General features: G+C 43.5%; 1 protein-coding gene across 1 annotated transcript; it reads right to left on the bottom strand.

Annotated features, from left to right (window-relative positions):
• Window positions 1-1,064: 1,064 nt before the first annotated feature.
• Window positions 1,065-14,760, bottom strand: LOC308660878 (aquaporin-6-like; the record flags this gene model as incomplete). The annotated part of the gene is made up of 4 exons (XM_081315500.1): window positions 1,065-1,262; window positions 4,387-4,467; window positions 5,679-5,837; window positions 14,401-14,760. 4 exons carry the CDS (start codon window positions 14,758-14,760, stop codon window positions 1,065-1,067), a joined length of 798 nt encoding a protein of 265 aa, XP_081171626.1.
• Between the last annotated feature and the right edge of the window lie 271 nt (window positions 14,761-15,031).

Consider the following 15,031-nt stretch of genomic DNA (forward strand, 5'->3'; position numbering starts at 1 on the left):
GTGACAACCTTTGCAGTATCCCCATGATCTCGTGATCAAAATTCAGACACTCGGCAACTGGTTCGTATTTATGACGGTTGCTGTGTCCCAGGATCATGTGATCCCCTTTTGTGACCTTCTGACAAGCAAAGTCAACTGGGCAGCCAGGTGCACTTAACAACCGGGTTACTAACTTGTCAACAGCAATGATCCCTTTAGCAACTGTGGCAAGAAAGGTCGTAAAATGGGGCTAAACTCACTTAACACATGTCTCACTTAACAATAGAAATTTTGGACTAAATTGTGGTCGTAAGCAGAGGACTATCTGTATGTTTTGGACAGCTAAAAGTCTATGCTAGGCAGCAACTCCTTCCCAGCTTTGATGGGATGACATTTTGTCCATTGAGGGAGAAACCTTGTCTGGAAATGCAGTGTGGGGATTCTGAGAAGCCCAGAAAAACTTCTCTGTGACAAGAAAAATTCACCCGTCAAGATCTCGCCCCTGCCTCCTTGTTCCTTGTTTCCCAGAAGTGAAGTCAGCATAATTTTATGCAGCATGCTCTTGGGGTGATACATACTGCAGGAGATACAGCCTTGGTGAAATGGTTCATTTGTCAGCTAAGGATCCAGCTAGCATCCAGGCTTATTTATCCAAGTAACTTTTGCTTATCCTCTGGAAAAAAATCTTCCTAGAAAAAGACAAGTTTAAAGCTCAAGCAAGCCACTCGTTTGGCACTGCAGTTCATAGCTGTCAAGTTCATATTCGTTTTATGTTGAAAGTGGCCCTTTTTATTTCCTGAATAGAATGCTTAAGATACCCAGATCCACATGGCAAGTCAAGACTTCAGAGGAAAGGAACCTGGAGCCCTCTACTGGCTGGTTATGGGATCACGTCTATGGAGATTCTCAGTCATCCAGGACAGGTCATGGTTATTCCAAAGCTGCTTTTTCAAGAGGCAACTGGACTTTCTTGTTTTTCTTTGAAGACGTTTCACTTCTCGTCCAAGAAGCTTCTTCAACTCTGGGATCACCATCCACAGATCCATCTCTTGCTGAGACCATCCTAAAGTTCCTCTCCACAGAGGCTACAATCTATGCACCAGACTGGGCAATGACAATGATTCTTTCTGATGATTCTCCTTCTGTGTCTGCTGCTCTTCTCCATCATAGCTCCCTTTGAGAATGGACAGTCTCTGGCTGAAAGGCTTAGGGTCATAGTAAATAACAAAGTTGTAAAGGATAGATGCCAAGATGGCACCAATTAAGGGGCCCACCCAGAAAATCTATAAAGAAAGATCAGAGATAAGTTAGGACAACAACAACTTGTCATCAATTGACCTAAAAGTACAACCCTATTTGACCCAAGGTCAGGAGCTCTGAGCCAAAGAAGCTGCACATCTTTAGAAGTCCAACTGAAATGAATTGAACCTAAGTTACTAAATCACATTAGTTTCTCTCATGGTTTTCCAAGATTTAGTTCCTTATCTCTGTCTTGGAATCAGGACCTAAATCACGACAGTCTTTATCGTCTACAACCAGGATCACAGCTGCCCACAAGGCATGGTCAGAAAGGTCAATATGGTGGTAACAATGGTGAATGAAGCTTTGCCTAATTTTTTTATGTGCACCACATATGTAATACATACAAAAAACTGGGGAGAGCTTCCATCACCATTGTGACTGTTGTCTTCACTTTTTTGACTATGATCAGTAGACATTCATGATCAGGACTGTTATATCCTGCAATATGAATGAATCCATCTCCTCCAATGTTGTGACATCTTCTGTTGAAAGGTGCTGTAGAACCAGTCAGTGGCGTAGCGTGGCGGGTGCAGGGGGGGGCGGCCGCACCGGGCGCAACATCTGGGGGGGCGCGCTCGCACTCGCAGCTCTCTGCCCCTGCCTGGCTCACTCACTCTCTCTCACTGCAGTGCTGGCTGTGCGAATCCGATCGGAGGCGCCGGGTCGCCGCCCACTGTGGAGGGGTGTGTGTGTGCCAGGCGTGCGGTGCGGTGCGGAGAGAGAGCGAGGGACTATCTGGGGGAGGGACAGTGCAGTGGCCGGGTGCTTGCCCCGGGTGCTGACAACCCACGCTACGCCACTGGAACCAGTGGTGGGATTCAAATATGTGAACAACCGGTTCTCTGTGTGGATGGCACTTCTGGAAGTCCATTCTGTGCCTGGGCAACAAAAAATTAGTTACCGGTTCTGCCGAAGTGGTGTGAACTGGCTGAATCCCACCACTGTGTAGAACTGATTACCAATCCACGTGAGTGAGATAGCTGTGTATCAGAGGTAGACAGCTTACCCTATCCAAAGACAGATATAAACTAAGATAAGATGGACCATGTAAATAAAAGGCAGGCAAAAATGGAATGCCTGGTTTTATGAACCCTTTCAGCAAAATACTGAAGTATACCAAAGATTTTCACATGAGGACTTGAAATTCATCATTAAGTGAAAACAAAACCAAACCCCAGTGCATGATACAGTGATCTACACCATTTCTCAAACTTAGCAACTTTAAGATGTGTGGATTTCAATCCCAGACTCTTCCAGCCAGCCACATGGAAGTCCACAGAACTTAAAGTTGCCACATTTGAGAAACACTGCTCTAGACGGACAAGGCAAGATCAAAGTCATGAAATTTTCAAACTCCCGTTCCTGATGATTTCCCAAAGTCAGAATTCAGTAGCAAATGGAGTACAGGCTTTAACTGGGGGAAGCTAAATTTAAATCCCTGCTGACTGAATTCAACTTTAAGCTCCTTTAAGGAGAACTGAATATGCAAAGCGGGAAGGGCTTGCTTTAAAGCCATAAGCTACTGTCGAGGTTAAAATGAAAGTAGATAAGAAGAAAATAAAGGAAGTTAGATCTACAACTTCTCTCTCTACTTAGTTCTGTCCTTACATTTTCCATCTTAATTCATCCCTTCCTGGAAACTTCCAAGGTCAGAAACGTCTGTGAATAACCACATCTGCAACTAGAACGGTGGCAAGTTGGTGTTATTCCCGGCTGGATCTACTATTAAGCAAAAGGGAGTAATCACCTAGGGCAGGGGTAGGCAACTTGGCTCTTTTATGACTCATGGACTTCAACTCCCAGAATTCCTGAGTCAGCTGACTCAGAAATTCTGGGAGTTGAAGTCCATGAGTCATAAAAGAGCCGAGGTTGCCTACCCCTGACCTAGGGGGAAAAGGCTAGGAAGGGAAAATTAAAACAACAGAGCCAGCCTATTGCCTGAAAAGACTGTAGGGATTCACTGTCAATACTGAAGAAAACCTTCACGGCTAATCCAGTTAGCGTTTGCATTTGAAATGAGAAGGGGTGGGAGAGATATAGACCATCCCATTTCTGACTCAAGCAGCAACATTTCTTAGGCGGCTCTAGTGCTATGGCTTGAAAGGAGGTGAACCTGGCCTAAGAAAAAAATGTCAGGGTTTGTGTCTTCTGATAGAAGACTCCTGTCTTCAGTAGGGCACCAAGCCTCCAAGAGTAAGAAAGAGCCCTTTTGTAGCCCCTCTAGGGCAGGGGTCCCCAAACCCCTGTCCGTGGACCAGCACCAGGCCCCATCCGCATGATTGGGTAGCATGCAAAACCACGCCCCCTGCGGTCCTCAGAAAAAACTGTCTCCATGGAACCGGTTCCTGGTGCCCAAAAGGTTGCGGGCCACTGCTCTAGGAAGTAAGGATATTTTTTTTTTAAAAAAACCAATCACTTAACTATGTGCCATCATTTTTGACAGCTAGCAATCACAATGACCACCACCAGAGGGTAGCAAAGAGTTTTGTATCGCTTTGCTGCCATTTAGGGGAAATCTGGAATTCTGTGGCCCACAGCTGGTTAGCCCTGTTCTTCATGCCAGCAACTGAAGCTATTTATGCAACGGCAAAAATGTCGCCTCCTCTGATTTTAAACTTAGGAACTGGGTGGGACCAAACTGGTCTGCCATATGCAACCAGAAGATGGCCATCATCTCCCAGCTTTAAAATGCAGTTGCTGCTAGACTGAGCTACAGTTAAGATGTCTATAACAAAGTCCTAATCCATAACAGACTTTTGTGGAAAGTAGCTCTGAGAAGCATCGTGCCCTTGCTACTTAAAATCCCATGGCAGGCTTCTCCAAAATGCCTGCCAGCAAGTCCTTGCAGATGGCTACAGAAAGTGAAGCAGCACTTTGTGGGAGGTGCGAAGAAGCTTGTGGACTTATAGTACAGAATGCTCATTTTTGTTTTTTAATAACCCCAGTCCCATTCCAGTTGCTCTTTGGGTTCATAGTGCATACAATTAAATCCTACTGATATACAGTCCTTCAGGGTCTGACCAATTGGATAATTCCTTGCCCCACTTTTCTTCCACCGAGCCTGGAATAATGGGGGATGAGGATATAGAAAGAAGAGAGTTTTACCCACTGCTGAAGAAAATTCCCAGTTATGACAGCAGGACCAAAGGATCTGGCTGGATTCATGGAGCATCTAGTGTAGTAATGCTAGAAACGGGGAATTGGAAGAAAGCGTTAGAAAAGGCAGCTCTTGTGGAGTTCCCATTCTCTGTTTCAATGTTACACTTCCATCAAAAGTTTTTTCCCCCCTCACTATAGTCCAAACAACTACAGGTAGTCCTCGACTTATGACCACAATTGAGCCCAAAATTTCTGTTGTTAAATGAGACATTTGTTAAGTGAGTTTTGCCCCGTTTTACGACCTTTTTGACACAGTTGCTAGGTGAATGACGGCAACTGATTGGTTAGTAACCCGATTGTTAAGTGAATCTGGCTTGCCCATTGATTTTGTTTGTCAGAAGGTCGCAAAAGGTGATCACATGACCTTGGGACACTGCAACCGTCATAAATATGAACCAGCTGCCGAGCATCTGAATTTTGATCACATGACCATGGGATGCTGCAAAGGTCGTAACTTTGAAAAACGGTCATAAGTCACTTTTTCCAGTGCCGTTGTAAGTCTGAACGGTCACTAAATGAACTGTTGTAAGTTGAGGACTACCTGTACAGTGTTGGGATGGGATCCACATAGATCAAGACACTGGAGGAAAATACTTGTGTAGCTTGTGCATGATGTTGAAGACTGGAGCTGTTTGGTTCAAGCAGCCACTACTACTGTTCTTTTCTCTAAAATGTCTCTCTTACTGGAGGCAGGCTATTGTCTGGGTAAAATATTTGCCAAAGTTGTGCATCACACCACCCACTTTAGTGGGGTTATCTATGAACACAGTTGTAAAAGCTTAGAATGTTGCTCACCGTAGGATCTGCTAGTTAATTTCAGTGCTCCTCCAAAACACCCCTGACATTTTTACATTATACATGGGCAAAGTTTGCAGCCAAGAACCCAGCCCCTGCACCGAGCTCAGGTTATTTACAAGGTAGTTAAAACAATATCTGTTACATTATTCCTTTTGTCCTGGTTTTTAAGAGTTCTCAGCTTTATCTGGCTAATGCTGGCTTGGGTGTATTCTGTCTTTTATTTCTCACACTGATTTTTATTTTGTTTTGAATGCCTATTCCCTCCGAAGAGCAGTATCATTTTAAAAGCTTGCTTCTAGCATTTTAAACACAATAAAACAAAGCCTGTCTTGCTTAGGGCTCCCAGATGTGGTAGGTTTTCCACTCTCAAGGAATCATCAGCCAGTTCTGGTAGGCTCACTTTTGCACTTATCTTTCCTAGTTTCTCTTAATTTACTCACCCCAACCAAGTGGCCCAGGGCAACCGAGACGCCAATGATGACAGCGGGGGAGCCCATACTACGCTGTGTATCTGTGGATGCAAAGTAGCACAGAACCAACTGTAGGGTCAAGATGAGCTCAACTGCAACAGCTTGTCCAGTTGAAATATTGATGTTCACCTAGGGCAGAGAAGGAAATAACGGTGAAGGAGATTTTAACTCTACGGCTGACATTTTTTCTGCCTGGGGAAAAAAAAGATTATTATACAGGTTTTAGGTTACGCGAGTGCAGGATACCCTAAAGTTAAATCAGAGCACTTTGTTACCATCACTAAGAGCAGCATCCGATGACTGCAACTTGAGACTTCCTGCCAGCTCTTCCACTGACTTTGCTTGTCAGAATCCCCTCCTACTTCAACATTTTTTTTGGGGGGGGGGACCCTGAAGGATGTACGTTTCTGTGAAGGTGGCTCCAGATGGGAAAAAAATGTTTGACTTTAACAGCTGCCTTTTATATTTCTCCAATTAGGGGAAGCCAACAGTCATCCCTGATCAGCTGAAAAAGACCCTAAACTTCCTCTGTTTTGTTTTTGTTTTTTAGTTATAAACTGATGTTTTCCAGCTTCTGGCAAATGGCTGCTGCCTACTTCATCTGAAGCGCATCATACTAAGGCAGAGTGCTGCTGTGGTCACATCCCTCCAGTTTTCAGGACGGTTTGTCTTTCGAGACCAGAAAAAACAGAGTCCCTCTGCTGTGCTCAAAGACCATCTCTTCTGCTTTTCTTGCCAATCCCTGGGTGCAGCCGTGTCTACAGAGAAGAGGGATTTTTTTTTAAAAAAAAATTAAGATGGTAGCATGCAATTTTAGTCCTACCCTTTTTAGTCCTGCGTGGTGCATATTGCCTTTCTGCCGGTAGTCTTCCATTATCGACCAGCAACTCTGGGACCAGCAACTCTGCTGCTAAATGACACAGGCATTAAGTGAAACATCACGTCGCCATGCTCAACTTATGTCAATGCACCGCGGTTGTGAAGCGAATCTGTCACCGTCAGTAAGGGCAACATCTGATGACTGCCATTTGAGGCTTCCTGCCAGCTCTTCCATTGACTTTGCTTATCTGAAGCGGGATGACTAATCTGACTGACATTTTTTTAATCTATGTCACAAACGTTCTGGACAAAGGAGGTGCTGTGGACATAGCTTATCTTGATTTTAGCAAAACATTTTATACACTTCCCATAATGAGCTCATAAAAAAGTTGTACAGGCTAGAGGGCTTAACCACTGGGCAGTTCGGTGGATCAGAAATTGCCTCTGGGACGATCCCAGTGTGTGATTGTTAATGGGGCACTGTCTGAACAGAGACAGTCACAACTAGTTTACCACAAGCCTCAGTCCTAGGTGCTGTTTTGCTCAATGTGTTTGTAAATGATATAACAGGAGGATTGCTAGGTGAGGTATGTCTTTTTGTTGCTGACACAAAAATCTCATCAAATGTAATAGAGTTGGTGTTCCTGAGGGTTGGTTTGTTTTTTTTTGTAACATGGAAAACGTTTTGGCATTGCTGGAAAATTGGTAAAAAATGTGGAAACTGCAGTTCAGTGTTCCTAAATGTAAGGTCAAGACTGTTAGGGAGGGGCTTTTGATGCCTGCAAAACTGATTTCTCTGACCCTATTTCTTTAGCCATGGGTGGCCAGGGGAGTGAGCAGGGAGAGAAAGTAGGGAAAATATCTCCTTTATTTTGAATTGCCCAGTCCAGGGATGGGGAACGATGGCCCTTTTATGACTTGTGGACTTACACTCTTGTTTTCTCCCAGCCTACGTGAGTCCTTGTTATGCTCACAAGGAGAAACCCCTCTTCCAAGAAACAGGCAGGAACTGCAAGAAAAAACCAAGCCCTTTTATTCTCACAGACCTGAGTCAATGTCCAAGGCAAACAAACACAGTTCACAGAAACTCGATCCTCAACACAAACGGTTGCCTTTGGCAACCAGCACCTCCCACACTTTCCCCTTTATAATTCAGCCAAGGCGTGACTTCCTAATGCCTTCTCCTTTGCCTTTGGAGCCGCCCCATTGTATTCCTCTGTCCTACTCGCCTCTCTTGCCTGTGCTTTCATGCATCCTGGATTTGTCCCAATTGTTCTTCCTCACTGTCCAACTCAGGCTCCCAGCACAGCTGTGTCTCAGCCTGAGCACGAGTAGAGGAGCCAGGCTCCTCATCTGACTGTAAGGCTTGGAGCTCCTCAGAGCCTTCCTCTGACTCTAATGTCACTCCAGACCCCTCCTCCTCATCTGATTCCTCAGACTCAGCTGCCGGATCCACTAGCTGGCGAGGAAACACAACTACTCTAAGAATTCCTTAATCAGCCATGCTGGCTCAGGAATTCTGGGAGTTGAAGCCCACAAGTCATAAAGGTGCTATCGTTCACCATCTCTGGTTCAGTCCCACAGAGTAATCACTTTTGGCAGGAAGACCCATTTTTCTTACTTCTACCCCATCCCTCAAATTTCTTGCTGTGCTCAGTAGGAAAAATGTAGGGAAAGAAGAGAGTGAAGGGCTCCTGGGGTGCCAGTTCTATGATTTAACTCTGTGTGGCTTCAGTGGCAGCAGCTGGGCCCAAGAGAGAGGCATTCCCCAGTCCACCTCTTTCCTTCTCCCTTCTTTTACTAGGAGAAAACCCCATTCTGCTTTGACAGCAGTTTTTATGCTAAGGAGCTTTTGCCAACTCCTACCCTTTACTGCTACCATGCAGATGAGCTCTATAGATCAGGGGTCCCCAAGCTTTCACCTGGGGGGTGGAGGCGCCTTTACACGTGCGAGCATGTGCACATGCAAGTGGGGCCGGGTGCACATGAATGGGGCCGTGATTACATGCATGATGCAAATGAGGCCACGAGTGCCCATGCGATGCTCAGGCAACACTAGCACTCGTGCAATACCATGATGCTAGCACAAGTGGGGATGTTGCACTTGCAATGACGATAGTGCCGGTATGACATCACAATGCTAGTGCGAATGGGGGGGTGCTCTCATGGTGACACTACTGCCCACCTAATGCTTATGGCATTGCTAGTGCCTGTGCAACTCTACGACACTAGCGCAAGCAGAGAAATTCACTCGTGGCAACACTAGCACCATGTGACGCTCATGGCATTGCTAGCACCTGCCTGATGCCGTGACACTAGCACAAGTGGGTTGGTGCGAGCATGCACACATCCATGCACTGACCAGCCACTTATGCAGCCCAGTGGCCAAGAGCCTATGGCCCGGTGTTGGACTGCGGACCACAGGTTGGTGACCCCTGCTATAGATAGCAGCAAAGAGATACAGAAAAATCTATGGCTTTGATGTCCTCTTAGCTGTCCTCCAGATTTTTGGAGCCCAGGTATGGTATCCCTAGCAGAGGTGGCTTAAACACCAGTTGCCTCTTGCCTCCATTTGCTCAACGGAGAAATTTTAGAAACTCAGAAGTTTGTTCATGTTTTTGAATATCTCTTTGGCCTAGTATGATATTGCTGTAATAAAGAATTGAGATATTTATTCCTCTGAGTCAACACAACTGTTTCTGGTTTTTAATAGATTCTCTTCTCTGTAGCTGAGAAATATTCCTATCCCCACAGCATAGTCCAAATTCAGAGTGGCTGAAGTTTGAAATTAATTCTTGACATCTGACAAGAAAATGAAAATCAAGATTAACTATGGATTATCAAAAGGTGAAGACCTGGGAAAGAAACAAAAGTGAAAAACATGTTTCTGATCTATCCCTCTTTGGATTTCTTGAGATTAGGTGGGGCCAGAAGCTCCAGTCCTAGTTATAAATTGAAAATGACTTTTCAAAATAACTGCTGTAACAATCAGAAGCTACTTCTTGATAACTTTTTTTTCTAGTCTACTTTTCTCCTAACCTTTTCCTTCTTTTTCTACTTTAGTGTTTTATTTCTTTCTCTCCCCCCCTTCTTTATTTTAGTTTGTATTAGTTTTTACTCATTTCAGCTTAATGCTAATATAGGAGGGGGAAAATAGGTTTGCTGTTATTTTAGTTTGAGATAGAGTTTTAACAGAAGGCTAAACCTGCTGGTCTATCCATTTATCGAAAACTGTCTCCTCTCATCCATATCTCTTGCCCACATTAAAAACAGGATTTATAGATGTTTTCACAATAGATGTGATATTTGCTGGGGGAGGAAGGAAAGCAAAGCTGGAAGAATTCACCAATCCTTCTCCTTAACATGCCTTGAACACTATAGGTAGGCTCAGTAACATATTCCAGCATCCTGTCTGGGGATCATCAGTGGAGACAGTAAAATGCAGTAAATTTTATGCATGCTCAAGGACTAGTAGATGTTTAACTTGGCTTTGAAGAAGCAACCTAAGAAATAGAGAAAGAATGCCCCGCGCTGATTGCAGACTTCCGGGAGTTCTCTTAACAGGTGCATGAAGAGAGTTAACTTCTAGAAAAGATGACATTAGGATAATAATTCCTTTCTCTTGCCTCCCACCATCTAAGGCGTTACCTTTTTCTAGGAGTGACCTCTTGCATACAAATTGCTTTCTACAAGTCTGCGGATTTTTATTTTTTGTTTTTCATTGTCTAGGATTTTCATCCATCTTTCATTACAGCGTTTACTTTTCCATTATTGGTAAATAAAATCCTGATTTCTGCAAGCACCCCAAAAAAGTAGTTATCTAGTCTAGGGGGCAAAATCTGAGGGCCACTAGATGTCAGCACTGAAATTTAAGACCTTTGGCCACCATCTAGTGGTCATCCGTCTTTGTGAAAGCCTATAGGTTGCAGGATTTAAATTTCCTTAAACTAAATATATTTATTGTATTTTTTTACAAAAAAAAACCACTTCCAAAAATACGTCAAAGGAAAAATTGATGGGAATACAGGCTTAGGCATATATAACTATAGTTAGACCATGTGGCTGATTTTAATGTCCACTAAACCAGGGACTGGCAGCACAGCATTTATGTCATCCCAAAGCGCACACAAGCACAAACTGTAAAAATAGGTGAAATCTTGTGAGAAATTGGTTTTCATATTTATTTCTGCAAAATGTTAAATCTGACAGTATTTTGAGCTTGAATGCCCAAATCACATGAGATTTGGAGTAGAAGGCAAAACCTTGTGAGGTGTTAGGAATAAAACTGCCTGCATTTCACAAAAATTCAACCATTAAAAAGGTTTTATTACTACTCGGCAATCTATTCTCTTTTTTGTAGGAGAGTAAAATACTTACTGAAATCTGCATTAAGGCAAAAGGCAATTGGTTTGGTTTTGGCTTGACAAGTGTATGAACTGAGCCAGCTGTGTTCTGTTTAATAAAATGACTATGTAATGTGTGTATGAAGCCTATATATTAGGAAATACAAATCAGTGTGCAGAGAGAGTTTGATTCTGAATAATGTCTTGCAATATATTGGAAAGAAAAGATAATTGTTTTCTACCTTCTCAGTTAAGCAATGTTTATGCAGATTGTGGATCAGTGCTGGTTTATCAGTAGCATTTCAGATTTTTCAGATTTGCTGTTATCTCAGAGTACATTATCATACATACTGTCAGGCACAAGTGACCAGATCCACGTGTGTAGAGTTCAGGCTCCTTTGCTGTATTCTGCCTATAATACAGGAATTTTCTCAGACTTCTCGCCTTCCCTTGAGAACAGATAGATAAGATTCCTTGGAGCTTGGGGAAGTGGTGGGGGGGAGGGTCAGTCCTGGATCTCTTACATCTGTGCAACAACTCAAGACTAATTCCTTCTTTGATCCCTCCTCCCTTTTGGCTGGGTGTTTCCCAGCACATACCAAATTAGATCATCATAGTTTATCAGAAGCTCCTTAGGTATAAGCAAACAAAATATTGAAGTGGGGGAGGTATTAAATGATGGTTACTGACTAATCATTTTCCAAATACAAAAATCTCAGTGGCTTAGTGTCCTTGCCTTTGTTGCTGTCTTTCATACAGCTGATTCCCCACTATGGCAACCAGGTATTCCCCAGTCTTTTTTAAATACACAGAAAAGAAATAATGGCTACGCTCATGTCAATCCTTATCCTGTTGTGATTTATTGCTGAATTATGTTGTCCTGATTAGGCACATGCAATATGGGACCTTATCATTTTACTATTTCAGCACTTCAGCTTGTGCTAAATCAGTCAGAGTTAAAGCATTTACAGCCTACTGCTGATCAGTAGAGTACCATCAGCCAATACTGGTACAACAACAGCATGGTGCTAGATAAAATGTACAGTAGTGGGTGGTGAATCCAAATTGATCTTTACCTACCTTGTGATTGTATGTTGCCAGCTTAAGGCAGGGGGAACATTAATTTAACACCAGTGCAGTTAACAGAAGAATAGCGTGGGAAGGGACCTTGGTAGTCTTCTTGTCCAACCCCCTGCTCAGACAGGAGACCCTGTTTGACAAATGGCTGTCCAATCTCTTCTTTAAAATCTCCAGGGCTGGCACACCCACAATTTCTGGAGACAAGTTGCTCTACTAATTAATTGTTTTAATTGTCAGAAAATTTCTCATTGGTTCTAGGTTGGTTCTCTCCTTGATTAGTTAATTAGTTGATTAGTTTTTCCTTAATTAGTTGATTAGAATAGAATAGATTAGATTAGATTAGACTGATTAGCTAAGATTGATTAAAACCTATTTCACTCACCAGCTGGTGCTGAAAGCAACATCACAGGTACATCCTCTTGAAAAAGGCTGTACAACACAACAAACATGATGTTGATGCCATGGTTAAGTGCAACTGGAAAGAGACTCTCTATCCTTCCTACTTAATTCAAGGCCGGGCTACTTCCAGAGCTGCAGGAGGCTCCCAGACCAATTTCTTTACTTCTGATTACACTGTACTGTAAATCTGACAACTCTCACTGTTTTTGTTGGAAGAGTTGAAAGACCAGGTTAGGGACAGATCATCATGGAGAAAAGCTATCCATGTGGTTGCTAAGAGTTAACAATGACTTGGTGGCACATAATCCATCAGTCAATCTATTTCCAGGAAAGGTCAATCTCTGCATTCTCTGGGCTCCCTTTCTTCTAGTCTCTTTCCCTCTGTATAAGCATGGAAGAGCTTATAAGGGTTCATTTCTAACACATGGATATAATGGCATTTAGTTCTACTTCCCTCCACCAGAACTGCCCTCTTTGATCCACTCTTTCACTTGTTAAATAGTTGCACCTCCCACCTTGTCAACTCGGGACCCGATAACTCTAGATGTTGCTGAACTATAACCTAATAAGTTCCTGCTGCAAAATTCCAACTTCTGATCTGCTCATTTATTTGTTGAAGATCAATTCCACATTTCCTTCATTTACAAGACCACCGTGCAAAGAAGTTGAGGGAAGTTGTGTTGTTCAAAATGAACCAGTAACTCAGGGCATAAGTGGAGAGGTTCTTCTGCAATGCAACAAAGTACAGCAGACAAACTAGACAACAAAGTAGAAGAAAAATACCCTTGATATCAAGCAGAAAAAGATGGGTGGAGGTTAATTTCCCATTAGGCCAGTAGTGAGTAGAAGACAATAACATGCTTTCCAGTCACTAAAAAAACAAAACAGTAAGTTACTGGTACTTGAGGCAAACACATTGTCTGGATCAGCCTTGAGTCTCCGTTGTCCTTGCCTTACCATCTATCCATTAGGTGAATCAACCCAAAATAATGTTCTTGACCCTCTGCTCTTCCTATTCTCTTTATCATAGACAATTCTTATTCCCTTATTTGTTGCCACATTCTTATCCCTCCCCATCTTAGAATTTAGAGTGGACACACTTGAGGGCCTGGACCTCTCTTTGTAATTGTTATTGTCCAAGCATGGGCAATCCTTTTCAGTCTTAGCATTTCCTTCCCAGTCTTATATTTTGTCTTCTGAGATTTGTGGGGAATGCATCAGTGATCCGGAGTTATAATCAAGTGGAGAGGTTTGAAGGCCTTCAGTCCTTTTGGGTAAATCTTTGGGACTTTCCACACTTTCAGAAGAAATGACCTACTCTGACCTTTACTTCCTACCCCAGATGCTATAACCATGGTAATGAAAACTGGCCATTTTTCAGTTAATTTTGTCAAGCCAATCTAGGGAGGTTATAGGGCAAGGTGGGATGAACTGGAGGCTGTGGTTTGTATGAAGTCACCCATCCCTGCTGTACACCCTGCTTCCACACATTCTGTTACCACTACCAGTAGATACCCCACAATCGTGATAACCATTTTTACAAAAATGGAGTTGCATGTTATTATAGCCACCATGAAGCCATTTTATAATTCAGTCCCTGTTGCAATTAACGTCAGGCCATTTTGAGCTTTTGTTATAACTTACTGCCAGTTTCTTCTAAAGCCCTTCCCAGGGGACCGTTCCACCAAACCATTATTCCAGGTAATTCTTCCTCTTCGTTTGAAATCATAATCAGCTTCCCTCTCCCAACAATTTCCAAGTAAACCAACAGAGAACATGTTTTGCACTGCCGTCTGTAAGAGGATGTACCATCAGTGATTGACACACATAGAATTGTAGCTATTTGCATCTGCCTGGCTTCACACTATAATCTAAAACAACCCGTGACAATATTTCACACCTTAACAACCACACCCCTGTTTGATGCTTGCCAGATCCACAACTCCAGTCAATCCTGGTACACTTGCTGGAATGCATATCGCTTGGTGGGTTATTTGAGGACTGCTCTCCAGGAAAATGCCATTGTCAAAGATGCCAATTCAGTGACATACCTTGTTGATGCCCATATTTCCCCGGACATCCCCAGGAGTCACCGCATAAAGGATGGCTGCCCCAACAATTCCTCCAGCCAGCTGGGCCACCACATAGCAGACAGTCCTCACCAATGAGACACGAGAGCCAAGCAGGAAGGCCACAGTCACTGCTGGATTGATGTGGGCTCCACTAGCATGCCAGGCAATCTGGACAACTGTGGCTGCTGCCAGGTTGAAGGTGATAGAAATCTGCAGGATGGAGGCCATCTCTGGCCAATCCAGCAAAGACCCCAAGCCAAAAAAGACGTAGATGGCGGTGATCAGCAACTCAGTGAAGACAGCCCGGTAGAAAGCTATAGAAAGAAGTTCCTTACACATTCTGCAAGAAGCAAGAGGTGAACAGTACATATTTTCTGGTGGCCTTTTCCCTTCTGAGCAAGGGCCAAGGAAGCACTATTTAAATGAGTGAGATTGCAACATTGGGTTGGACCAGGAAATAAAAGGGAAACTCCTGCAGTAGCCTCTCCTGCCCAGCCATTGGTTTGGCACTGCTTCTGCTCCTTAGAACAAGGAAGGGCTCTAGCTGGGAAGCTTTGGGCCAGTCACATAAATCCAGTGGGGCAATCTTCAGCAACAGGTCCTGGGAAAG

The sequence above is a fragment of the Vipera berus genome (assembly GCF_964194415.1).
Source record: "Vipera berus genome assembly, chromosome: 2".
In the NCBI taxonomy this organism is placed as follows: domain Eukaryota; kingdom Metazoa; phylum Chordata; class Lepidosauria; order Squamata; family Viperidae; genus Vipera; species Vipera berus.